This window comes from Medicago sativa, chromosome 6, assembly GCF_051527215.1.
Source record: "Medicago sativa cultivar Bolivia chromosome 6, Bolivia_mono, whole genome shotgun sequence".
In the NCBI taxonomy this organism is placed as follows: domain Eukaryota; kingdom Viridiplantae; phylum Streptophyta; class Magnoliopsida; order Fabales; family Fabaceae; genus Medicago; species Medicago sativa.
This window is the reverse complement of record NC_140754.1, coordinates 51,378,521-51,404,273: the sequence shown is the minus strand read 5'-3', so window position 1 is coordinate 51,404,273 and position 25,753 is coordinate 51,378,521. Positions and strand designations below refer to the sequence as shown.

General features: G+C 35.3%; 2 protein-coding genes and 1 non-coding gene across 4 annotated transcripts; 1 reads left to right on the top strand and 2 right to left on the bottom strand.

Moving 5' to 3' along the window:
• The first annotated feature begins 391 nt into the window (after positions 1-391).
• LOC146915535 (protein NLP7-like) lies at positions 392-6,450 on the top strand. Its single transcript, XM_085717953.1, has 5 exons — positions 392-709; positions 2,136-2,710; positions 3,215-3,262; positions 3,806-4,748; positions 5,137-6,450. Exons 1-5 carry the CDS (start codon positions 490-492, stop codon positions 5,922-5,924), a joined length of 2,574 nt encoding a protein of 857 aa, XP_085574079.1. The 5' UTR covers positions 392-489; the 3' UTR covers positions 5,925-6,450.
• Positions 6,451-6,701: 251 nt separating this feature from the next.
• On the bottom strand, positions 6,702-15,452 carry LOC146915534 (cleavage and polyadenylation specificity factor subunit 2-like). 2 transcript variants are annotated; one of them, XM_085717951.1, is made up of 18 exons: positions 15,193-15,452; positions 14,941-15,109; positions 14,687-14,783; positions 14,490-14,616; positions 14,282-14,397; positions 13,961-14,055; positions 13,715-13,866; positions 13,155-13,212; positions 12,973-13,080; positions 11,730-11,982; positions 11,075-11,259; positions 10,538-10,630; positions 9,550-9,648; positions 8,382-8,513; positions 8,252-8,296; positions 7,997-8,164; positions 7,361-7,435; positions 6,702-7,262 (listed from the first exon to the last, which is right to left on the bottom strand). In XM_085717951.1, the coding sequence occupies exons 1-18, from the start codon at positions 15,339-15,341 to the stop codon at positions 7,161-7,163; spliced, it is 2,223 nt and encodes a 740-aa protein (XP_085574077.1). In that variant the 5' UTR covers positions 15,342-15,452; the 3' UTR covers positions 6,702-7,160. The 2 variants fall into 2 exon arrangements, with proteins under 2 accessions (XP_085574077.1, XP_085574078.1); XM_085717952.1 differs by having other exon boundaries at positions 13,961-14,029; positions 14,283-14,397.
• A 5,190-nt stretch (positions 15,453-20,642) lies between these two features.
• Positions 20,643-20,749, bottom strand: LOC146915533 (small nucleolar RNA R71). Its single transcript, XR_015017050.1, has one exon. It is a non-coding gene; the product is annotated as a small nucleolar RNA R71 (small nucleolar RNA).
• Positions 20,750-25,753: the final 5,004 nt, after the last annotated feature.

The following is a 25,753-nucleotide window of genomic DNA, read 5'->3' as shown; positions in this document are numbered from 1 at the left end:
CATTATTTAAAATTAAGAAACATGAAAGTTTGAAATTTGAACTAGAAGTCCATTCGCTCTCACGTGTACAAGTTGATTTTTGACGTTTTAATTTTTTTCTTTTAAAGAAATTCACACTGGCTATAAGAGTTAGGCGTTATACGTAAATAATGATTTCACTTTGACCATACATTTTTATTATGAAATTGAAAATGAACTACCAAATTAAAAAGGATAAAATATGAACGATTAAAAATCTAAAAACAAAAAAAGTGGACTACAAAATCGCACAATCCTAATAGATGGAGGACCACAATTGCAATTAAGAAAAAGTTCACTTTTTTTTTTTGGATATTCTCATCAAACCTTGAAGAATTTTACTTATCTATCATCCTATTTTGATATTAATCTCAGCTTTCTCTTCTTCATTATCATCACAAAATTGCAATCTTTACCAGTCATCACTTTGTTGCTAAAAATTTTCCAGGAAAGAAAAACACCCTTTTGAAAATGCAAGAGTCAGAAGAAGAAAATCATGTCCTTCCTCAAAAGTCAAAGCCACTAGATGAAAATGTGTTTTCCATGGATTATGATATTGACTTTGAAACTTCATGGCCTTTGGATCATGTATCTAACTCCATGCATCCTTTTTTCTTGCAAAATATCTCTGAACAACCTTTTTCTCCTATTTGGACTTTTTCTGATGATGATCACAACATTGCAGCTTCAGGTTACTCATCCTTATCTTGTTATGTTTGTGTTTTTGGTTTGTTTCAATTAAGCTTTAAACTTTTGTTCAACTTGTTTGATGTCTAAGTTGACTTTAACTATAGTTGCTTTAATTGATTGAGAAATCCAAGAGGGCCTAGAATTTTATTTTTGAATAGTAGTTATATGGAATATATTTTGCTAAGGAGTTGAATTTATATTCATTATTCAATATGAACAATTGCCACAGATTATTGTTTTTGTTTTTGTATTTTTGGTTTATATTCAATTCACTTTAGAAGTTTTTTTTAACTTCACAATGAATTTGACGAGATCACTGACACCGTGATTTTGTTGAAGTTTCGAAGTGTAGTTTTTGTTTAAATCACAGTGTCACACCCTGATTCTGCCAAACTCATTGTCAATTCAAACATAAATTATTTGTCACTCAACTTGCTTAATTGATTGAAAAATTCAATTACATTTTTCAATAATTTTGCTTTTGGAATTTACTTTGCTTATTTCTTAGTTTAGAGTTTTGAATAATCTCAAATTTTCATTTTTTGAAATATCAATTTCTCTTATTGTGCTTGAAGCTCAATTTGAGTGCTCAGAAAATTGAGTATAAAGCATAAATGAGACTTTTGACACATTAGTTTCTATTTTCTGTGCATTTTCAAATAAATGAACCTTTCTGCATGTTTATTCCATTGGTTTTACATATTTTGCATTAATTTCTTTGTACTTGGCTTTCAAACTATTCCATATTCACAGGCCAGATTTTGTCTATAATTCCTGTTTTCTTGGAAGTTTCATCATTACTAATTTGGTCACTAGAATAAAGGAAATTCAGAAAAAAGTCACTGAAATTGTAATCATAGGCGATTTGAATACTTACGAACAAACTGATCCTTAAAAAATAAACTTTTGAGGACTTACTTGACATCACAATGAATTTCAAATACTCGTGATTTTAGGTATTGAGACTAATTTGAAATGTTTGACGATATAAGGTAAGGTCTGGACTAAAATGACTGACCATTCACGATTTTAGGGACTTTTCTAAATATCGCTCATTCCATGTACTAACTAGCTATACAACACCGACACTTCAGATTGCATGAATGCCAGGGTGTCCGACACCAACACGACACCAACACATTAGTTATATTTTATCAAATTATCATTGGTTTCAGAATGTCAATGTCATGTTTGACCTATGTCTATGCCAGTGCTTCATAGATACATAGACACCATCATACAATTTCACGGACTAATTTGGATGTTTACTCGTTTATAAACTTAGAAAGTTCTAAATATGATGTTTCTTAAAATCCAAAGATGTCAATATAAAAGCTTCATAGTCCACTCAAGTGACATTTGATTCTAAACATGAACATTGTAGTTTATGCTGGATCTGCACTTCTGATTGAAGCTACCACTTTCAGGTAACAACAAAAACATAATAACTGAAAACCGAGTCGAAAATGATGACAAGCAAAAACATGTGACACCCCATATAGCTCTACCACCTTTACAAAACCCACATGGTTATTGCCTAATCAAGGAAAGAATGACACAAGCTCTTAGAAACTTCAAAGAGTTAACTGAACTGAATGTTCTTGCTCAAGTTTGGGCGCCCGTGAGGAACGGAAGTCGGTATAAACTCACGACTTCAGGCCAACCATTTGTTCTCGATGCACATAGTAATGGACTTCATCAGTACAGAACAGTTTCTTTGATGTATATGTTTTCTGTTGACGGAGAAAACGACGAAGTTTTAGGACTTCCTGGAAGAGTTTTTCAGCAGAAGTTACCTGAATGGACTCCTAATGTTCAGTATTATTCTAGTAAAGAGTATTCAAGGCTAAACCATGCTCTGCATTATAATGTCCGCGGAACTTTGGCTTTGCCGGTGTTTGAACCTCCAGGACAATCATGTGTTGCTGTGTTGGAATTGATTATGACTTCACAGAAGATTAACTATGCTCCTGAAGTGGATAAAGTCTGCAAAGCACTTGAGGTTAGGTTTCTTTTTAAATGTGCTATTCATTTATTTTCTTATGTTTGGTGAGTGTCATGTGATGGTTATAATATTATATAGACATTGTTTGGGAAAACAGCTTTCATAAGCTATCCTGAAGAGATTACGGAAATAAGGTGAAAACAGCTTATGGAAATGTCATAAGTTGTTTTCATAAGTTCTCTCAAACAGTGTCACAAGTGCTTATGCTAGTAGATAAGCTCAAATAAAACAATTCAATCAAGCTCATAACCATATATTAGAAATTGGCAAATTTTAGAAATAGTCTTTAAAATAATATTATTTTCTGATATGCCTACAAGATATAGTACAAGAAGTTGAGATGCCAACTTTAGAGCTTGCTCCTCAAGTTTTATACATTGATTTTAAAAAATCCAACTTCCTTGACATTATTTGACTCTTTTGGCTAACACGTTGGAAAATGTACATGATTATAAACATTCTTTTTGATTCCTGTTTCACCTTCTGCCAGTTTCCTTGCAGGCAGTAAATTTGAGGAGTTCAGAAATTTTGGAGCATCCATACAGTCAGGTAGTTTTTTCTACTATCCATGATGTATTTCTCCCTTTATTTATATCCCTCTTTAGTGTGTGTGTGTGTGTGTGTGTGTGTGATTTATTGAACACTAATTAGATTTACAAGTAGGTTTAGGGGTAGCGCCTATCATAGAAAATATCTCGGCTTTGGTGGTTTTGGAGAGAATACCTATAGATTTTTAGCCTTGTGCATTTTTTTGTTTCACATTGATCTCTTTTATAGTTCTGTTTCATTTTAGTCCTTGTTTATTTGTTTTAGTCCCTTCAATATTTGGTTTATGTTTAATAAATCCCTATATTATAAGGCATAAAAAAAGTACGTTAAGAGATTAAAACAAAACAACTGAGAATGTAACGAAACAAAAAATTTTAAGGGATCACTTCGAAAAGCATTCAGTGGCGAAAACAAAAAAAAATGCGCATATTAAAAATTGTAATATGCCAAGGACCAAAAACATATTAATGTTTCTGCATATGACTTCTATCTCTAGCATTCTATTGTTGTCAGTTGAATAACATGGCAATTCTTTTAAACCAGATATGTAACGAAGATAGACAGAATGCATTATCCGAGATTTTGGAGATATTGACAGTGGTGTGTGAAACTCATAATTTACCTTTGGCACAAACATGGGTTCCATGCAGGCATAGAAGTGTTTTGGCTCATGGTGGTGGTCTAAAGAAAAATTGCTCAAGTTTTGATGGTTATTGTATGGGACAAGTTTGCATGTCAATAACCGAGGTAGCATTCTATATCATAGATTCTCACACATGGGGTTTCCATGATGCATGTGTTGAACATCACTTACAACAAGGTCAAGGAGTTGCCGGAAGAGCTTTTTTGTCACAAAACATGTGTTTCTGTGGAAACATTACTCAATTCTGCAAAACCGATTACCCTTTAGTACACTATGCTCTCATGTTTGATTTAACAAGCTCTTTTTCAATATGTTTACAAAGTTCTCATACCGGAAGTGATGATTATGTACTAGAGTTTTTTCTTCCTCCTAGTATCAATAAATTTTGTGAACAAAAGGGTTTGTTAGGATCAATATTGGCAACAATGAAACAAAATTTCCAAAGTCTTAAGGTTGCTTCTGGCGTTGAACTTGAGGAGGATGGATCAATTGAAATTGTTGAAATAATAAATGGAACAGTTCATTCGAGGCTTGAATCAGTTCCGATTATTCAATCTACTAAATTATCAGCTAGACATGATGATGCCTCGCCGGATATGGAGGAGGGAGTGCCACTAGATCAATCACGACAGAAAATAATCACAAATTTTGATGACATAAATGATATAGGGAATCTTGATGATTTTGCAGGTGGAAGCATTGATCAGATCCCTTCCTTGAAGACTGAAACCAAAAAGAAACCGTCGTTGAGAAAACGCGGAAAAGCTGAGAAATCAATTAGTCTTGAAGTCTTGCAAGATTATTTCAGTGGGAGTCTAAAGGATGCTGCAAAGAGCCTAGGAGGTATGTTCATTTTCTGATTTAGTTGATTTAGGCAATATGATGCTGTTTTGTTTTCTGTATGAATGTGCAATTTTCTCCAAGACTTTAACTTGCGGTTGCAGACACACTTTGATTATTGATACTGTTGAAAAATATGAAAAAATGTGTCTGCAGTTATGGCTGCAATGCAGTTGCATAGAATTTCAAAACTTTTATAATGTTAACTGCAATTTAAATCAATGTTTTGCTTCTATCTGAAAACATATAGTTATCAAAGAATAAATTGATAATCGAATACACAATTATTAATCATTGTTTATTACTAGTAACTTATATTTCTTTGACAAAAAGTGCAAAGAAGTATCAACTAAAACCTATTGCTGTTATTGGATATATCCTTGTTGTACAGTTTGTCCAACTACAATGAAGCGAATCTGCAGGCAGCACGGAATATCCCGTTGGCCTTCTCGAAAGATCAAAAAGGTTAACCGTTCGCTGTCCAAGCTCAAATGTGTGATTGAATCGGTCCACGGTGTTGAAGGAGCATTTGGTTTGGATTCTCCAAGTACAAGCACACTCCCTATTGCTGCTGGTTCCTTTAATGAACCTTCTACTTCGAACAAGTTTGAACACCATACCTCATTAAGCATAATGCCATCAGAACCTAAGAAGAACGAAAATTATTTAGATGCGTCTAAATCAGAACCTCAAGAACCATTTGGAGGAATGCTAATCGAAGGTGCTGATAGTTCTAAAGACTTGAAAAATATGTGTCCTTCAACAGATGTTATTTTGGAGGATCAGGTCCTAGAAGCTTCAAGGATTCATCCTCCATGTTCCGATTTTGTTCATATGCAAATGCAGCACATGGATACTCTTAATTTTGCAGCTCAGAAAGAGATGAAGATTGTGACTATAAAGGCAACATATAGAGATGATATCATAAGGTTTAGGGTTTCTTTGAACTGTGGCATTGTGGAATTGAGAGAGGAAATTGCTAAAAGACTGAAACTAGAGGTAGGGGCATTTGATATCAAGTATTTGGATGATGATCAAGAGTGGATATTGGTAGCATGTGATGCAGATTTGCAGGAGTGCATGGACATTTTAACATTATCAGGAAGCAACATTATCCGGCTTGTTGTGCATGATATTTTGTCCATTCTTGGAAGCTCGGTTGAGAGCTCGGGGGAGTGAGGAGAGGGAACCTTGACTCTCTGCACTCGAGGAAATTACACAGACAAGGGATCTTAGCTATTAGTTAAAGATCAGACAAGTTGTATGAGTTGTATTCTGACTTTACTAAATCGGCTTTATAGTACAACTCAGGGTAAGAGTCGTCCAATCTTTATCCAACTGTCGAGATTGGCGACGGTGTGATAGTGTCAATGCAGAAAATCCAGTTCCTTATGGGAGGCTAGATGTAGTTCAAGTCCATAGTTATTTAGGGCATTTTTTGTTTGAGAATTTTTGTTTTCATAAATAATTACAAAAGTATCACTTTGTTTCTTGTTTCAAATATATGTACAGGAAACTGTGAAAAATAGGCAAATGACATATTCTCACTGTTTCTTATTGGAATATTTGAATTCAAGAAACAAATGTAATTATTAGAGAAAATGTAAATCTAAAAAAAGTTTCTGGCAAAAATAAGCTCAAATTTTCTTGTGTAAACTCATGAGAATGAGGAAAGGTTGTGTATAATATAGTTTGTACTTAATGATTTGGATTCTTGTCACTATAGGATTATAGGTTAAGAATATATTTAGTTTCAAATATTCACCCATTGTAAGAAACTGAGTACCATTAGATTAAAGGACTACCACTTTCATGTTTTTTTTAATTAATGGTAAATGTTGGTAATCAGTTATTGGATTAGTTTTTTCTCCTTCGTTCAAGTTTGAATCAGAACCTTCAAGATTTTCATTTTAAGATTTGGATTTCGTGTAAAAATTAAGAATACCAAAACCAATAGAATAAAAGATTGTTCAGCTCAATGATATCAACCAAATTATCAAAGGATGAAAAGAAACGATCTCTACACAGATTTGTTTATCTATCTAATTCAATGTTAGTGTCTAAACACTGCATGTACCAGAGATGAAAAGTAATGACACAGATAAATAGGAACATATTAAATTCCTTTCTTTTCTACTAATACAATTAGAGCAAACACACTTGAAAAGTTCATATACCCCAGTTGCTATGATGGTTGATGTAAATTTGAGGTAGAAACTGAGAATAATGCAGTGTGATTTCTTCACTTAAAACTTCGAAAGTGTATAACAGCTCCTGTGAATTTTGTTAGAATGGCTACGAAATTAACCATGTTTACAAGCATCTACATAGTACTTTGCATTATCTGCCTTCTTCAGAAAATAGGGTAGGAAGGTAAGAAGTTCACGGTTAGCCTATGCACTAGTACAACCAAATCTAAAGCAAGTAAAACTGCGAATAGAGATAATCTCGAATTTTATAGTAATCTTCGCATAGAGGACCTTCAATAATAATTTGCTGAGTACCAGAACCAGCTCCCTGTTTAAAAAATATGATAATGAATCAGAATCTTTATCAGAAAAGTCATTTTCCTAAGAAAATATAAAATTTAACAAATGTTCAGAAGAAGCATTTACCTTCTGAGTTGCATCCCCAACCTTCCGAACAGTTACATATTCACCACAACGCAAAGCCCCGCCAGCAAATTCCACCTACAAAAGTTATCATGTTATGACACAATTTTTTTATAGGCTTGATTACAATTTTGATCCCCATATTTTTTTGGCCCCCATATTTTTACTCGCAAGAAATTGGTCCCCCCATTTTAAAATCACAGTTTTGGTCCTTTTTCCGATTTTTTGAAATAAAAAATGGTGATATTGAAATTGGAGTTTTAAGGGGGTTTTCTGGTAATTTCATTGTTGGTGATAATTTGACATCATCAGGTCGAATGACACATCATTTAAAACATGTCACATCAACAATTCTGAGTTGAAAAATATGAAAAAGGGACCAAAACCGCATGATTTTAAATTGGGGGGGGATCAATTCCGTGGATGAGTAAAAATAAGGGGACCAAAACTGTAATGAAGCATTTTTTATAAAGTAGAAAATGTTCAGATTTAATTGAGTCAAGTTTCAGTTTCAGAACACATGGTAATCCGCATTTTCAATGCTACGGAAATGAAAAGGAAATCACTCCATTTACCAATAAAAAATCAGTGCAAGAAGGAATTAGTAAACTGGTACTGGATCTATAAATGCAGAATTACCGGAACACCCTTGGTGGAGAGAAACTGCTTAAAATCTGCCAATTTCAAATCACCAACAAGAACAGATTTATGTGGATGAGGCGCTCCGGAAACGGGGAGAAGCGAAAGCATGTCATTTTCTGTCTTCCCTGCTTCAGCATCAACCCAAGCAATTTCATATTCTCCCAGCTGCAATTGAATTTATGTCTATTATTCAAGACAATAACTGGCAGACGATTTGTATAAAATTAATCAGTTCAGACATATATTATATACCTTTTTGAAGAGTACACTACTCATTAACTTCTCAGATAATTGAACCTATAACCAGAAAAGCATAACATGATTAATTTTGACATGTTGTACAGTTTTTTCGGCAAATGTACAAAATTTGATGTCATTGCACCTTATAAGCACATAAATCAGAGGTAACATCAATAGTCTCTTCAATTTGGGGAGCGTAAACGTGAGGACAGACATTCTTCAGGCAATGCTGCTTCAGATGGTCTGTAGCTTCAGCCGATCCATGCACCAAAACCTTCAGGATAATAGTGAGATTCATCATCATGCATGGTATAAAAATAACAAAAGCAAATGATACAATGATAAACATGACAAATAGATTGCTTAGAGTGGAGTTGCCAATTCCAAAATTGCAATAGCAAGATGGCTGCTGTGCCGAAGAATATAAATTATTTGTACAAAACATTTTATAAATGACAAAATAAAAATATTTCTCAAAATTAAAGACTAGTACACAATTAATAGGAATGTGAACATAAAATAGAATATATAATAGACGTCATAGATAAGAATAGAACACATTATATATGTAAACAGATAAATTAGAGAAATACAAACATTAAAGTAATAAGGTGTGAAGGAAAAATGCAACACAACACATAAACAAACAAAGAAAAAAAAAAATCAAACAAAATGTGCATATTTATCATTAGTATTCATTTGATAGCTATCAATTTCAATAGTTAGCAAAATTGTCACGGCTTAAGCTTTTGACAACACACAGCCATAGTTATCAATAGTGTGCATTTCAAAAGAACTTAATACGTTAAGTAGGCATCTTAGATTTTACATATTTTCAAATTCCAGTGCCTTTATAAATAATAAGTTATAACCCTAGTTAGCTAAAATCCTAATTCGTTGCCCTACTGAAAATTGCAGCCAGAAGGTCACAGTATTCTTTGCTTAAAATATTGTATCAGTGTTGTCAAATAGTGGCTATAGGGTAGTGAATTTTAACAAACTGCTATTGTTCTGGGATATGCGATTTAGTACAAAGTGTTGACAAACAGTGGCTATAGTAGCACTAATAGCACTATAGGGTAGAGGAGGAATTTTAACAGAGCACTATTTTCCGTAATCCGCGGTTGACAACACTTTTTCACATCAACTAAAAATTAAAATAAATTATTTTCAAATATCATATGGTTTTTAATGGTGGAAAGATATGGCAACCTATGAGTTCTGATCTATCCCCCAAATACAAGTACGTTATAGAAGATTTATGATGTGCCCTTGTTGATTGAATTGAAAAAGACCAAAAAGATCCATACCAGCTTTAGGGGAGCAACATGGGAGAGAATGTTCTTAATTGATCTTCCATCTGAACGACCTTCAAAATCCATGTAAACCAATGAACATCTGACTTGGACCTAGACAACAACAAAATCAACACCATCATAAGTAGATTTGGCGCATTTAAGATTCATACAAGTAGATTAATAAATGCTAAAGTTATACAAATACAAGAAATGCAAGTGTAAATCCACAATCAAAACAAGCTTCCTTGCCCCATCATAATATTTCTGGTCTAATGTGATTTGCAGTCTGAAATTTAAATGTATCTTAGAATCTGGGTGAACCTAACTCAACCCTACAAACCTGGCTTACAAGGTGAGGGATGTCTCCCACTTATAAACACATTATAAGGTCATATCTCTCTAGTGTGGGAATCTAAACACCCCCTCACACCCATGACTGGACATCCAGAGTGTGACCCGAGTAGTCCGACAGTGGGTGGCCCAGTGGATTTAGGATAAACATTAATACCATCTTAGAATTTGGATTGGTCGAACTCAACCCTAATGCACACCACATCGCTTAGAATTTTAATAAATCATGAATATGGTTTCAACTCTGTAACCTATTGCATCGATGTTCCGCCTAATAGAATTTAAGGGATAAAATAAGATAAAAATGCCTGTAAAGATAAACTTCCATTGGAGACTATTATCTAACTAAGGAGCAAATAAATGGTTTGGGAAAAAAAAAATCCTTTGCAGGACTAATACAAATGTTAGAAAAAACAAACATAATAGCATCTTTTGTAAAATATCGAAGATAGGTTAGAGGAGACTTTTAATATTTGCAAAAGTAATAAATTTGGTGACAAAGCCAAAAAGGGAAAAGGTGATTCAACTTCATTCATCCAATCAATATATGAATATTGCAGTAATAAATTCAAACACAATTGCATAAAATTACTAATCATAAGAACAGGAAACATAAAGATTTAAGAAAAAGATAGTGAGTGAAGCTTACAGTCCTTTCATCAGATATAACTTTTGATGGCTTTGTATCAAATATCAAACTTGCAGCACTTTCATCTAGTTTTCCATTTAAATCACCACCTACCTAATATAAAAAATAGGAAAATGATAAACAAGTATTATTATTCATAATATAGGGTTGGAGTGCAAATACCAGCAAACATTTTTAATCACCAATAAGAAAACTTGGATCACAGCAAATATTTTTCATGGATAGAAGACGAATGTCTCGCATTCCATATTTAAGTCATGGGGAAATAGTTAAAGACTAGCTTTTCCATAAGCCGAATGTATCAAATCTTATCATTTATAAGGTTTCCAACTCCTTTTCAATCCAATGATGTCATTAACCTTTATCAATGTAAATTATATTAACCTTTATAAGCTTTTCTTTTATAATGTGTTCTACAATAGACTAGTAACTCAGAACAGAAACATGATATGAACACTAATGTCATTTTGAACTGGAATAGATATTTCTATTGAAACTGGGAAGTCACAAGGCTGATATTTTAAAAAGGAAACTTACATTATTTGCTGTCTGGTCCATGTCTTCTTCCTTAATTACATAATCATCTGGATTTATGACTTCACCAAAATCATCCCATTCTGATATATTCTCATAACAGGGAAACATTGGGGCAACACTAGATGAAGGGGGGACAAATCCATCAATAAATACATCTCGGTATCCTCCGTTTTTAGGAACAGCCGCTGCAAGTGCAAGTTAAACTACTTAAGGGTTTGAAAGAAACATCAGTAAGTTCATTCCAAATTTGATTTATGTTATATGAATATTAAATGTAGCTTATTTAATAGATTTCAGTGGTTGTTTTGTTTTGTTTTGTAACAGAAGGGAATAGATGAATCTATTTATTCTTTTGTTTTAGCACTCAGAGCGTGTAGCACTTCCCAAGATTCAAAACTGGTTAAAGATAAATAGATTCAGCTAATAATAGTAGAAAAAATTCAAGTAAACATGACCCAAAATAGCATAGTTAAATAAAACAGAAAAGAAAATGATTATGATATGAGGAAACACAAGTGGATAATTTTAAATATCTAAGTGAATGCATTTAACATGAAAACAACACCAAAGTTGTCATGATTTGTAGTGAAAGGAAAACAAATAAAAGGGAAACACTTCTAAATATTAGCTCCAAAATAATTAATACAATACATACCTTCTGGTGATGGTTGATTATTGCCAGTATCAATGATCATTGGATCGATAGTATTATTATCAGCCCCTTGAGATGCTTTAAATTCTTCCTCTTTCATAAAACTTGCTTTTAAAGCTTCTTCTTTCTTCATTCGGTTTTGCTCTTCCTCATAGGCAATTAGCTCTTCGCCAACCAAAGGAACTCGCTTGGACACAGTGACTTTGACAGCTTTTGGAGGTGGATCAGCTTGAAGCATACGAGCTAGCGTGCCAAACTATGCATTGTACACATAAGGATCAATTGAAACATAAGATTAACAAATACATAGTATTTAAAGAAATAATTTAATTGAAACGAATAATGTATTACACTGTCGATCAATCATACTCGTTGGATCACCAAAAAAAATTAACTTTAATCATATCTACCTTAAAAATGATAAAAAGGATGATTTGTCTATACTAGATAGTGTATCAAAATTAATCTTTTAAAAAAATACATCACAAATAAAAATAAGTTGCATGACCCAAGATCCTTATTCCATTCTCACTGCCCAAAAGACGTAAAACAAACTCTCAAGCACTATTAGCAAAATATAAAGCATTTTCTAATAAAAAATAATATGAAATATTAATAAAGGCTAATGGGATAAAAGAGATAAAATGTGCTAAAATTCAAAACATAGACAGTAAAGAGAAAAATTATGGGAAATCAAAAGGCTTTGCGCACGTGCGTGGTCGAAAAGATTGTTCGTTTGATTTAGATAAGAGAATTGTTGGGAGTTGTTAGTATGTTATGTTAGTAGCCAAAGTTTTTTTTTTTCTTTTCGCAAACTCGGTATCCAACCTAAGGACCGACTAACCCGAGGGATCAAATCCCACCGTCCACTTGCGGGGGGTGCCCCATTTAAAGCCAGAGCATAGCTGTATATGGACTTAGCCCACTAAAATTGGCACCATGGGGAATCGAACGTGAAACCTTGAGAGGAGCACACTCCAAGGTCCCAAGCCAACACCAAATGGGTTTTAAGTAGCCAGAGTTTGAACTCTAGAACTGCTTCTCAAACTCTTTCAGTTGTTCCAGCTCAACCACTTGAGCCACACATTGGGGAGTTTATTGAGTTGCCTAGTCTCTACTCTCAAGCACTCTTGCTTCACTTTCCTTTAGGTTCCCTTGAACAAGAGTAGGAGTTTTCCAATGAAGTTCTATCACAAGAATACTAAAACACAATACATCAGAAATGTTTTTATTCTAAAAAGTATACCTGGCCTCTTTCAGTAAAAAGCACAAGATTTTTGACATCGTTCCCCCATTCAACAAATATATCATGTGAAAAACCAGCTTCCAAACTAGCCATGGATGCTAGAACAACCTATACAAGATATGTGTATCAGAATCAGTAAGGAAGCAGGCCTGATAAAGTATTAGCATAAAAAATCATTCAACCTTTGGACCATCAGGAGCATTGTCGAGGTCAGCCTTGCTAACCAGAAGTGTGATATTCCTGCAGATAGGCATTACAGTCTATTTTAAACACAAGATAAATGCAGAAACTAAAATAAAAGGAGATTAACTTTTGAGCTAATGGAGGTGCATTGCCGGTGTAAATTAGTTCTACACCAACATCCAAAGACAATTCATCATATTGCCACATAAACCGATTTTTCAACAACATTTTAAAAATAACTAAAATACTGGATTCTTCTTGGAAATCGGTGTAAAACTAGTTTACACTGAAAGTGCATATCTCCCTCTCTCTTAAATATTTGTTTAATACATATATAGGAAAGATCCTCAAAGTGTGTGTGACAACCTGTAGGTTATTAAAACTCATCTTTCACCCATGACTGAACAAAATCTTCTATTTTAAAATATCACAAGAAAATCATTACTTTTAGGTTTGAAATTTTAAACAATAAAAAGGCACGTAGCATCCCCAAGAACAAAAATTCAATTGACATATAAATATCTTGCTCCCAATATAAATCAAGGAAGATGCAACTTACTTCAGAAGAAATATATTTTCACGAGTTTGTTCAAAGGACTTCGCTATGGAATCACTCATCCACTCAAGGAAACTTTTCACGTAATCAATAGTGCTGGATGCAACATATGTAAGAAAGTATATAGGATAGTTCAAGTTTTCATCCGCCCAATACTGCAAGCAGAAAGATCTGATGTCAACTCATGCATGTACATTCAGGAATAAACTAAGAGAGAGAATAAAAGCGTAATTCTTTTCTTGTACTGACCGATTCCAGCATCAGAATAAGTTCCAATATCCGTCCAGCAGTGTCAACAGGTAGTAACACATTGCCACCGGCCCTTAGAGTCTTCTTTAAGATATCTAAATAACCAACAAGATATATGATCAGAAAAACAAAGTACATAGTCTAGACAGTTTTCTTATTTCGTGATGAAGACTTTTTAATGCTTGCATGCCTCGTCTTTGAATATCCCAGGCATAAAAATATTTCAGTTTTCTCTTGATAGCAACTCAAGAAAACAAAAAATGAAAAATTCACCTTATTTCTGTCAAAGAGTAGCAATTATAAGATTTAAATGTTAGTTACCTCCAAATTCTTTGTCCTTTTGACGTCTGTAAGGCTGATTATTCAAAGCATTATAAGCATCGGTTATTAGAACAGCCGGGCGAACAAAAGAACCTAGAACAGTTCCGTTCAAATGCCTAGTGAAAATTAGATTGATAAGTAGCTTCCTTTCTGGTCGTTAAGAATACACAAGAAAATTTTTGGAGAAGTAAAAAAATAAATAATTTACCTTTCTTTCCTATGATTGAAATCAACAGCATATATGACATCCTCACCATCCTTTGTAATTTTCCATATCGTACCTCCCAAAAGATGTCCAGCAGTATGTGGTGCAATCACGATTCCCTCCCCCTTTCCTAGTATTGGTTAAAATGTCATAAATTGAGGAAACTGTTTAGATATATGACATTGAAATGAAATGCCTACCTGAAAGATGATGATTCTGAGAGTATGTTAGCCTTGTTACAGTTTGGAAAGCAGAATCAATATCATCTAGAGTGAACAGATCAAACTCCGACACTTGCTGCAAAAGAACGAGAGAGAGAGAGAGAGAGAGAGAGAGAGAGAGAGAGAGAGAGAGAGAGAGAGAGAGAGAGAGAGAGAGAGAGAGAGAGAGAGAGAGATGTCTCAAGTCTCAACCAAACCATTTTGCAAAATGACATGTACATTTTTTAACTCACCTTTCTTGAGAGGAAGTGGTCATACATAGTGAGAAGTCCCAATCTATATACAGGCTCAGTTGAATAAACAGGAGCAGAAAGTCCGAGGTGCTTAATGGCATATGGTAAAGCACCAAGGTGAAGTGTATCAGGATGTGAAAGTAAAACAGCATCAATAGTTGATGCTACCCTACATATATATCAGTCACACAAGCTAAATAAGAAATCAAAGGGAATAAAGCCACAAAGCGTTCGTTATGAGTAACAACGAACCTGGAAAGGGGTTGAAGGAGGGAAGGGTCGAAGTGATCGTTCCAACCACAGTCAATGAGGATGTTGAAAGAATCAATGGAAACCATGTAAGAGAGAGGGTTTTCATTGTATACTCCACAAAGTGGTGTTACTTCCACAGATGTTCCCATTTGCCTCCTTCTGTATGTCTAAATAATAACATAAAATTCCCAATTTTGAAACCCTAAAACAAGAAATTGGAGAAGGAACTCGGATAGGGACAGAGAGTGGAAATGGAGAGTGAGCTACTCGGATCTGCTACATTTCTTAAAGGGTCCAGTTTACGGTTCCTCACACAGATGTTTGACACGTGGTAACTAAAATTTTCAATGGCTATAATTTAAATTTTCAAAAACCAGTATTTTATAAATTATAAATAAAAAATAAGCTTAAATGTGTGTTTAGTCCCTGCACTTTCACTCAATTTTGGCATCGGTCCCTGCGTTTTTTTTTTGTTTGGCATTGGTCGCTGCACTTTGTGAAACTTTTGGCTTTAGTCCTTCTGTTAACTTTCAGTTAAAAAAAAACCAAAACTAACAGTGTCATGTTACACCATAAACTCTAAAAGCGATAAATTACTTTAATGATACGGCATATCAAAAATCTAGATGTTACATCTTCAATAAATCACCAAACATGCATAAATAATATGTATTCTCAAAACATCGCAGCGGAATAAAAGATCATTACATCGTCATATAAATAAAAACATCTCAACATTTATCCATGATAAAATAAGTCACCAAGTAGTCATGTCATCACAACATCATCAATACATAGTCTCGACATCTCCACCAGTCATAATATAAACAAATAATAAAGACCGACCCCTAATCAGAGCCCTAACGTCTAAGACACCGAAAAAGCAGTAAACGAGGTAGCTCCAAGCTATCCTCAAGCAACTCACCAAAACAAGCAATCTATTCCTGCACACCGTCTACCCATCCATACGAATAAGGAAGACGGTCAACCGAACGACTACTAGGGGTTAGTCCACAATTCATAATTAAACATAATCAAACATAAACATTCAAGGATTTCATGCATAATAAATATACATACCCAACATTCCTAGAAAACTAACTCCACCTGAATATTATCCCCAATTCCATACACAACATGTTATCATACTTCTGTCATAGCATAGTAAGCATATTCGATCTCTAATCAAGTCATCAATATAAGCTCATCACTTAACAACGTCAATCATATAAATCTCATAAACTCTTGCCTAATCAACTCAACAATTTCAATTCATCATATCAAAGTGTAGGCAAAGAAATCATCATTATCATTGGAATTACCAAATCATATATATATATATATGCAACTCTCACCTCATTACTATTACCAAAATAATTATCATCAAATAGATTCACCAAGTGAATAAGCACAAGCAAGTAAGACATACAATTAGAGCCTAGTTCAAATGCTCACAACCATCAACAAAATTCACCAAAGCATATATATACACCAATTCACATAATCACAACGTTCACCAAATTTCACCAATGTACAAATTCACCAAGTCACATATTCAATTATGACATGACTCACCAAATAATAAGTGCATGCAATGTTCTAGACTCTTCTAGATGCATGTGGTACCATATAATTTTGGAGATAATTTTACCGTTAATGAATCCATCGAAATTCAACCCACATTTATCTCTTGTAGAAGTTATGTAAGGTTCAACCCGCATATTTCAATCTGCATAATTACATACTTCAATTCGGCTCACATGACTATGAATGCATGGACTTCAAGTAAGGACTCGACAATGCACGACTCATACTTTAACATAATAGTCAACTTGCATTTCAACCCGCATTTATGTTAATTGTAACACCCTATTTCTAATAAACGGTAAAACGCGCGAATATACGTACATATTCTAGAAATAGATGCTACGTCTTCGAATTAAACCACAAAACATACATGCATAAAGATCATGTTACTCAACATAGCAGCGGAACAAACATATAATTCATAAAACATCTCTGGATCTCAACAAAATACAATTGTGTTCTCCAATTCTCAGATAACAAATAACATCTCAACTCCAAAATACATAGTCAAATAAAACAACATGCAAGTACTACCCTAGATCAGAGCCCTAATCTAGACACTTGCATATAAAGAGGAACTCCACTCCTCGACATCATCAAGCAAACAACTAAGCATCCTGCACTCCATCTACCCGTCCATACAGAAAGGTAGGTGGTAAACCACTGAGGGTTAGCATTACATCATCATAATCCATATGAAAACATAGCATTCAAGGAATCATACATATCACATATACAAACCATCCCTCTTAGAATACTAGCATCACATGATTAATATCCCGCATTACTTGCTCCTCAAGTTATCATAGCATAACAGACATATTCAATCTCTAATCAAGGCATCGACACAAGCTCATCATTTATCAATAACAATCAATGAAAGGATTACTCACCTCATTCTTCACTTAGCATACTTAACTCAACAACTACAGTTCATCATTTCAAAATTATAAGCAAGTAATCATCATCATCAAGAAATCACCACATCATATACGTATATACATATACAAATCTCACATCATCATTATTATCAAATAATTATCATCAAATAGATTCACCAAGTGTATAAGCACAAACAAATAAGACACGCAATTAGAGCATAATTCAATTATTCACAACCATCAACACAATCCACCAATGTACATATACACCAATTCACACAATCACAACATTCACCAAATTTCACCAATCCACAAATTCACCAAGTCATATATTCAATTATGACACAACTCATCAATTATTCAAATGCATGCAATGTTCTAGACTCTTCTCTAGATGCATGTGGTACCAAATCACCTCAAGGTCGTCACCTTCGATGCAACAAAAACATCGTACTCACCTCAATTGGATATAAAATCCGCCACCATCAGTCTTGGATATAAAATCCACCACCATCAGTCATGAATGCATGAACATATGACTCAACTACAAATGCATATGTTCACACAAACAATAATCACCTCACCATCACCAATACTTGTATATATGCAATCATCAACAATTCACCACCAATTTAACATATATACAATCACCAACAACATCAAAAATCACACAACATATAGTTGTCACATATATACACCACCAACAATCAACATTTAACATGTTCAACAAATAACATAACATAAACATGTTCATCACCATTCAATTAGTATATATGCATCGACAACAATTCACCACCACTTGACATATACATACATCATTAATCATCTCCACATAAATCAACATATAGTTGCCACATTTCCACATAATTCCTTATAATCCAAATAAAGGAACAAATACAACATATGATCACAAACATCATATTCATCACTCAACAACCATTCATACATCATCTCATAATCATATTAATCTATTCATGAAGGATTTCATAAGCAATTGGCTCTCAAAAATCATTTTCTACCAAGTTCGTCTCCAAAATTCACAACATTGAAAATAATTGAGCACCTAAGCCAAAACCAATTAAACGAGCTCAATTGCCTATGTCATGTATCCTCACAAGTCACACATATGTGCAGTAGAGGTTACATAAGCATTTCATCGGCCAATTACAATAGAATCATAAAATTCACCAAGTGCATCTCATAATTACTTCATTTAATGTCGAGTAACACAAGAACTGATGAGTCATAGATAGTCTTATTTATTGCCTTATTTAGTTTAGTTTTATTTTAGATTTGATTTTATTTTATTGCATTTTATCTTAGTTTAGAATATTTTACTTCAAATTGTCTTTTATTTTATTTTAGGAATAAATATATGGTGGAAGGTGCCTTGGAGCAAAAGAAAGAGGACTGGAGCAAAATACAGCGCAAGAATACGAAGATACGGGGCAAAAATACAATTCCCCTTACCAGAAGCTTGGCACGGCCCGTGCCAATATGTGGCACGGCCGTGCCCGTCTCCAGGACCTGTTTTGCTGCTTTTCTTCAAGCCCAAGTTACCCTGTTGCAGCTTTACCGTTTTATCCTTTTAGTTGCTTAGTTTCTAAGTCGAATGTAAAGCTATAAATAGAGTAGCTCTCCACCATAAACAATCATGCTTTACTTTGTTTATTTCAATTGCTATTTTAATAAAAGTCTTTATTTTCCCTTTTACTTTCTTTGCAATTTATTTTTACCGTATTTCTCTCTTCTTCCTCCATGTCTACGATGAACATGAGTGAGTAGACTTCTTAGTCTTAGGATTATTGGGGAGTCTAATGACTCAATCCTAAACAAAACATGTCTAAATCCTAATTTCTATGTAACCCTAATTTCTAATCTAGATTCACCGTCTTAACGTGGATTAACAATTATCAAACTGTGGAAGCGAAAGCGGAGGGTTTGATAATCGTTAATCCATCATCCCAAACATCAATTCATAAAGCGAGAGCGGAGTCTTGATGTTGGAACAAGTGAATCTAGACAATAATTGCAAAACAGTGAAATAGTCTTTGCAATTATTGAGACAAAGAGTAGTTTCAATCCTCTATGCATCTTCTAGTAATCATGTCAGTGAAATAGGCTTGGTTGCTAGAAGTAAACTCTCACTGGACTTTCATCGGAAAGGTGAGGGGCTAAGGGAAACCGGTCTTTAGAAATTAGTGTGTAAATCATGAAATTAGATGTTTAGGTTTTGTCTAGCGAAGGATTAGTTATTAAGATGAACCAATGATCCTAAGGCCCTTTATTATTATTGTTTTTACCTTCAGCAATCAAACTCTTTCTCATCAACTTTCTCTCCTCTAATCATTCATTAAAAGTTAATTAAGTTGAACAACTCCCTAGCGGAACGATACTCTACTTACTACTATTACTTCGATAGGCCGTGCACTTGCGGTTTGGCTCTATCAAGTTTTTGGCGCCGTTGCCGGGGAGTTAACTAATTTAATTAGCTTTTTCTTAGTGATTAGAATTCTCTCTTCTTCTCTTTCTTTTTCTGTTTTTATTTTTATTTTTCTGTTATCACTAACTTCTTGGGTTCTCAAATTCTTATGCGAAAAACCAGAAATCGAGTTGTAATAATCAACGAAATCGAAAGGTATTTGCATAGACGAAGGAGAGACGCACAAAATAACACCGCCATGGCCAATCGCACTCTCAAAGAGTATGCAACGCCGTCTACGGCTGAGCCACAAGCTGGTGCAGCAAAACCAATTCTCGGGATCCCCCACTGAGGATCCCAATCTTCACATCTCTGTTTTCCTACGAATTAGTGGAACCATGAAGGAGAACCAAGAGGCCGTAAGACTTCATCTCTTTCCCTTTTCCTTAAGGGATAGAGCTAGCGCTTGGTTCCATTCCCTCGAAGTCGGTTCCATTACTTCATGGGATCAGATGAGGCAAGCATTCCTTGCCCGCTTCTTTCCACCATCTAAAACCGCTAAACTTAGAGACCAAATCACGCGGTTCAACCAAAAAGATGGGGAATCTCTCTATGAGGCGTGGGAGCGTTTCAAAGAAATGCTAAGACTTTGTCCCCACCATGGCCTAGAGAAGTGGCTTATAGTCCACACTTTTTATAATGGCTTGTCTTATACCACTAAGATGTCTGTTGATGCAGCTGCAGGTGGAGCACTTATGAACAAGAACTACACGGAGGCGTATGGCGTGATTGAAGACATGGCTCAAAATCACTACAAGTGGACCGACGAGAGAGCCATCACTAGTTCTTCACCCTCCAAAAGGGAGGCAGGTATACACGAAGTCTCTAACTATGACCACCTTGCTTCTAAAATTGATACACTAACTGAAAAACTTGAAAAACTCAATGTTAGTGCTATCAATTCTGCTTCTACTCCTTCTTGTGAAATATGTGGTATAACTGGTCATGCTGGTGTTGATTGCCAACTAGGTAGTGCTATTAACGGTGTTGAGCAAATGAATTATGCTCAATACAACCAAGGGATGAGACAAAATCAAAATTTTTATAAAAACCAAAATCCCTATGGACAAGTAGCACCACCCGGTTATGCAAACAACCAAAGATTCACTCAGAAGTCCAATTTGAAAATTTTGTTGGAAAATTCTATTGCCAACCAAAACAAACAACTTCAAGAACTTAAAAACCAAACTGGATTTCTGAATGATTCTCTTTCCAAGCTCAATACCAAGGTTGATTCTATTGCTACTCACTCTAAAATGCTTGAAACTCAAATCGCTCAAATAGCCCAACAAGTGGCTACCTCTTCCCAAACACCGGGAGTCTTTCCTGGTCAAATCGAAGCCAATCCCAAAGCCCAAGTTAATGTCATATCTTTTGGGGGTAGTAAGTTAGGCGAAACTTTTGCTAAGGTTAAAAACATTGGGAAAGAAAATGTCAAGCCCTTAGGTGATAAAGTCGTGATAGAAGAAGCAAAACCACTTGAAGAAAACAAAACTCCATCCCCCTTAAATCCTGATAAGCTTAAACTAGAGGGTAAGTTTGAAAAATTTGTTAACATACTTAGGAAGATTTGCATTAAACTTCCCTTTGCTGAAGCTTTGTCTAGGATGCCTCTATATGCCAAGTTTTTAAAGGAAATTTTTTCAAAGAAAAGGGCTATAGAGCATAATGAGACAATAGCCTTGGCTAAGGAAACTAGTGCAATCATCCAAGAAGCACCCCCTAAGCTTAGAGATCCAGGTAGCTTTGCCATACCATGTGAAATTGGGAATGAAACCATAAACAAAGCCTTATGTGACTTAGGAGCTAGTGTTAGTTTGCTGCCTTTGTCTCTTCTTAAAAGGATAGGGATAGGAGAATTGAAACCTACCGAGATGGAATTAAAAATTGCTGATCGCTCTACCATGAAACTTGTAGGATTTGTCGAGGACATACCCGTTAAAATAGAAGGGATATACATCCCCACTGATTTTGTAGTCGTTGACATTGAAGAGGACGATGACGTCCCTATAATCCTAGGTAGACCTTTCCTCGCAACTGCAGGAGCTCTCATTGATGTTAAACTTGGTAGGATAGTCTTCCAAGTGAGTGATAAGATGGTAGGATTTGAGTTGGAAAACGTTATGAAAGGTCCCGCTCTCTACTCTTGTTGCATGCTTAACGATCATGTTGTGAAAGAACGTTTTATAGCGCCATCTACACAACATGATATCTTTGATCCATTCTAAGGACTCTTTCTAACCGTCAAGCTAATGACATTAAAAGAGCGCTTCGTGGGAGGCAACCCACGCATTTAATTGCTTTTGTTTTGTTTTTCTTTGTTTTAATTTGTTTTGTAGGTAATTGTCCAAGTGTGATTCGAGAAAAATCAAGAAAATGAAAAATTTTGAAGTCCCTCTGACCAGAGTGTTGGCACGGCCCGTGCTGGAGCTGGCACGGCCGTGCCAGTATTTTTGAAGGAAAAAAAGGCTTGGAGCCACAGAGTGTTGGCACGGCCCGTGCCAAGGGTGGCACGGCCGTGCCCGACTTCTAGCCCACTATATACCAATTTTTCTTCTTCTTCTCCATTCATTCTCAAACCACAAACTTCTTTCATCTTCTAACCCTCTCTCTAAACCTCCATAACTCCCAAACTTCAAACCTTCACATCTTCATCAAAACTTAACCAAATCACTCAATTCTTTCACCAATCAATCACAAACTTCATCCAAACCAACAACCACCAATCAAAAACAACTTTCATCCAACCAAACCCATAATTCACCAAAACCCTAATCCTTCAAAACCTAACCCAAACACCACAAAACCTCAACCAATCTCCATAACTAAACCCATAAACCTTACTTAAACATCCACCCCAACCCTAAACCAATCCTTTCCACCAAAAATCTTCCCAAACCCCAAACTTTCATACCAACCATAACCAAGGTCAAATGGCTTCAAGAAGAAGAAGTGGAAAGGAACCAGCAAGTTCTTCCGGTCCTCCCCCAAAGAAGCAAACACAAGTCAAGAATCATGGAATCCAGTTCAAAGACAACAAACAAAGGGACAGGTACAAAATTCTTACTTCTAAAACCTTACATCCCTCTAGATATCCTGATTCCTATGATTTGCAAGTGCTAGGGCTTAGAGATGATGTTTTTAGGTTGATGGGTAGGCTAGGTTGGACTGATATGCTAACACCTATGAGGGGTTATGAGAATTTTACTTATGAATTTTTAAGCTCACTTGTTTTTACCAAAGATAAGTTGAATTTTGATAACCCTAATCATAGAGTTGTTTTCCGGTTAATGAACATTGATTATAATATGTCTCTTCAGCACTTTTGTGAAGCCTTAGGTTTTGTCAATCAGGGGTATATTCATGATCATTGGGATGATAGTCTAAAACCGGATAACTATGACCCAGCTGCCTTTTGGAACCGTATCACCGGCCTTGATAACTATGTCCCTAGAGCCAACAAAGCTAGCAACATTCACAACCCCGTACTTAGGTACCTTCAGAGGGTCATGGCTTGCACCATTTGGGGTAGAACCGAGCTAGGAAACACTAGAACCGATGAGTTGTTCATGTTATGGGCAATGCTCTACAACCACCCCGTCAACACTGGCTTTTACTTGATTGATTACCTAGACTTTGTAGCTACTAGACCAGCCGGTAGGGGAGACATAGTGGTGGGTGGCATCATTACATACATAGCTAGGTGTTTTGGTGTGAGTGAGGATGAGGGGATCAAACCAATTGAGGGAAACAATAAGCTTAACCGGGAAGCCCTCATTGCTATGAATTTCATTAAACATCGTCCACCACTCAATTACCAACTTAAGCTTAATGTGCCAATCATGTTTTTATTGCCTAACCCACCTCGGACTACCACCGAGGTGGAAGAAAATTGGTTGTATGTTGATGATGTGCAGGTTCTAGAACAACAAGATGATGAAGGAGAGGGTGCTAGCTTGCACCATGATGAAGGAGAAGGTGCTAACTTGCACCAAGAGGGGCACCATGGCCATGAATCCGGTGATCTTAATGAAAATCAAAGATGGACATGGATTCACAATGAAATCGAGAGGATGAGCACCGAGCAACAAAGGCAAGGTGTTGAGATCTCCGGCCTTCGCAATGAAGTTCAAAGAGGCAACCGTGTCAATGATGAAAATAATGAGATGCTCCGTCGGATGATGCAACACCTCCAACTCCAAGGTCCTCCTTATGGACCTCAATAACATGTGAGCTTTCCTCTTCCTCTCTTCCCTTCTCTCTCTCTACTACTCTTCTTCATCTCCTTCTTTCTTCTCCTTCTTCTTCTTCTTCTTCTTTTTAATTTCTTTTTCTTTGAATCATTGAGGACAATGCTTCCCCTAAGTGTGGGGGGGGGGGGGGGGGGCTAATAAAGTGTCTAGAGTCGTAGTGTTCCCAAACTCCCTTGAACTTTATTCTTTTGTTTTGTTTTTATAGCAAGAGGCATAACTAAGTAGCTTGTTTTTAATGTAAAAATGGCATGAAAATTTTTGTTTTGTCTCTTCCTTAGGTTGCTTCTTGTACATGAAAGTAGTTTCTTGTGTTTCTTATGTTCTTGCTATACCCATATCTTGTTTTGATGTGAAAATTCTCCAATGAGAAAAGCACCCGGTTGCAATCCTTGAGTAAATGTATGAATAGGTATTTTAAGGAACACGTTCTATCTTTAGTGTTAACTTAGACCCTTTAAAGTCTTAAGAGTAAAAGTAGTATAAGTTTGTGTGGGAAAATTAACCAAATTGTTCTTAATTGTTATATTCTCTTTAATTTGTTAATGTTAAATGGGGCAGGAGAATGGCACCAACATGTGGGGGAAAGGACAACTACATCCTAACTTCCTAATTGTGGTGGTGACTCCTTAATTTGAACTTAAAGTGAAACTAATTCATCAATGCTAGGGGGAAAGGACAATTACATCCAAAAAGACTTCCTATGCGGAGATGAAACAAATAAATAATTTTGCAGCACTGCTTAGGGTGATTTTGAATCTAGGGGGAAAGGACAATTACATCCGAGCAGACTTCCTACGAGGATAGATAGCCCCTAAGCATCTGCAGCCCCTTGTGCTTAATTGTTAAATTAATTCAATCTTAACTTTAATTCCCATCACTCTTATATGAAATGAAGAAAGGACTTTTCTCGGTTACTCTAGCACTAAGGATAGAACCTATTCCTCATAATATCTGTCTTATACAGGAGCAAGAAAAGGGTTGGACTGCACACACACACTCACTTGAGACTTGATGTTGGGTAGAATAGGTTCATGAGAAGTGTTTGAAGTTGTAATTAGTGTACTTGGAGCAAAGCCTTTCTTTTGAGACATTTGTTCTTAATATTGCCATAATCAAATCTTTTGTTGCTGCTATGTTTGCTGCCTTTTGCTTGAAGACAAGCAAAGATTCAAGTGTGGGGGAGTTTGATGAGTCATAGATAGTCTTATTTATTGCCTTATTTAGTTTAGTTTTATTTTAGATTTTATTTTATTTTATTGCATTTTATTTTAGTTTAGAATATTTTACTTCAAATTGTCTTTTATTTTATTTTAGGAATAAATATATGGTGGAAGGTGCCTTGGAGCAAAAGAAAGAGG

What these genes read in the sequence shown, in the direction of transcription:
- LOC146915535 (XM_085717953.1), top strand. Translation starts at nt 490, where the DNA reads ATGCAAGAGTCAGAAGAAGAAAATCATGTCCTTCCTCAAAAGTCAAAG. An exon ending in AAGTCTGCAAAGCACTTGAG is followed by an intron (nt 2,711 to 3,214) that starts GTTAGGTTTCTT and finishes GTTTCCTTGCAG; the next exon opens with GCAGTAAATTTGAGGAGTTC. An exon ending in TGGAGCATCCATACAGTCAG is followed by an intron (nt 3,263 to 3,805) that starts GTAGTTTTTTCT and finishes CTTTTAAACCAG; the next exon opens with ATATGTAACGAAGATAGACA.
- LOC146915534 (XM_085717951.1), bottom strand. Translation starts at nt 15,341, where the DNA reads ATGGGAACATCTGTGGAAGTAACACCACTTTGTGGAGTATACAATGAA. An exon ending in ATGCTCCTGATGGTCCAAAG is followed by an intron (nt 13,081 to 13,154) that starts GTTGAATGATTT and finishes TATCTTGTATAG; the next exon opens with GTTGTTCTAGCATCCATGGC. An exon ending in TTGGGGATGCAACTCAGAAG is followed by an intron (nt 7,263 to 7,360) that starts GTAAATGCTTCT and finishes TTTTTTAAACAG; the next exon opens with GGAGCTGGTTCTGGTACTCA.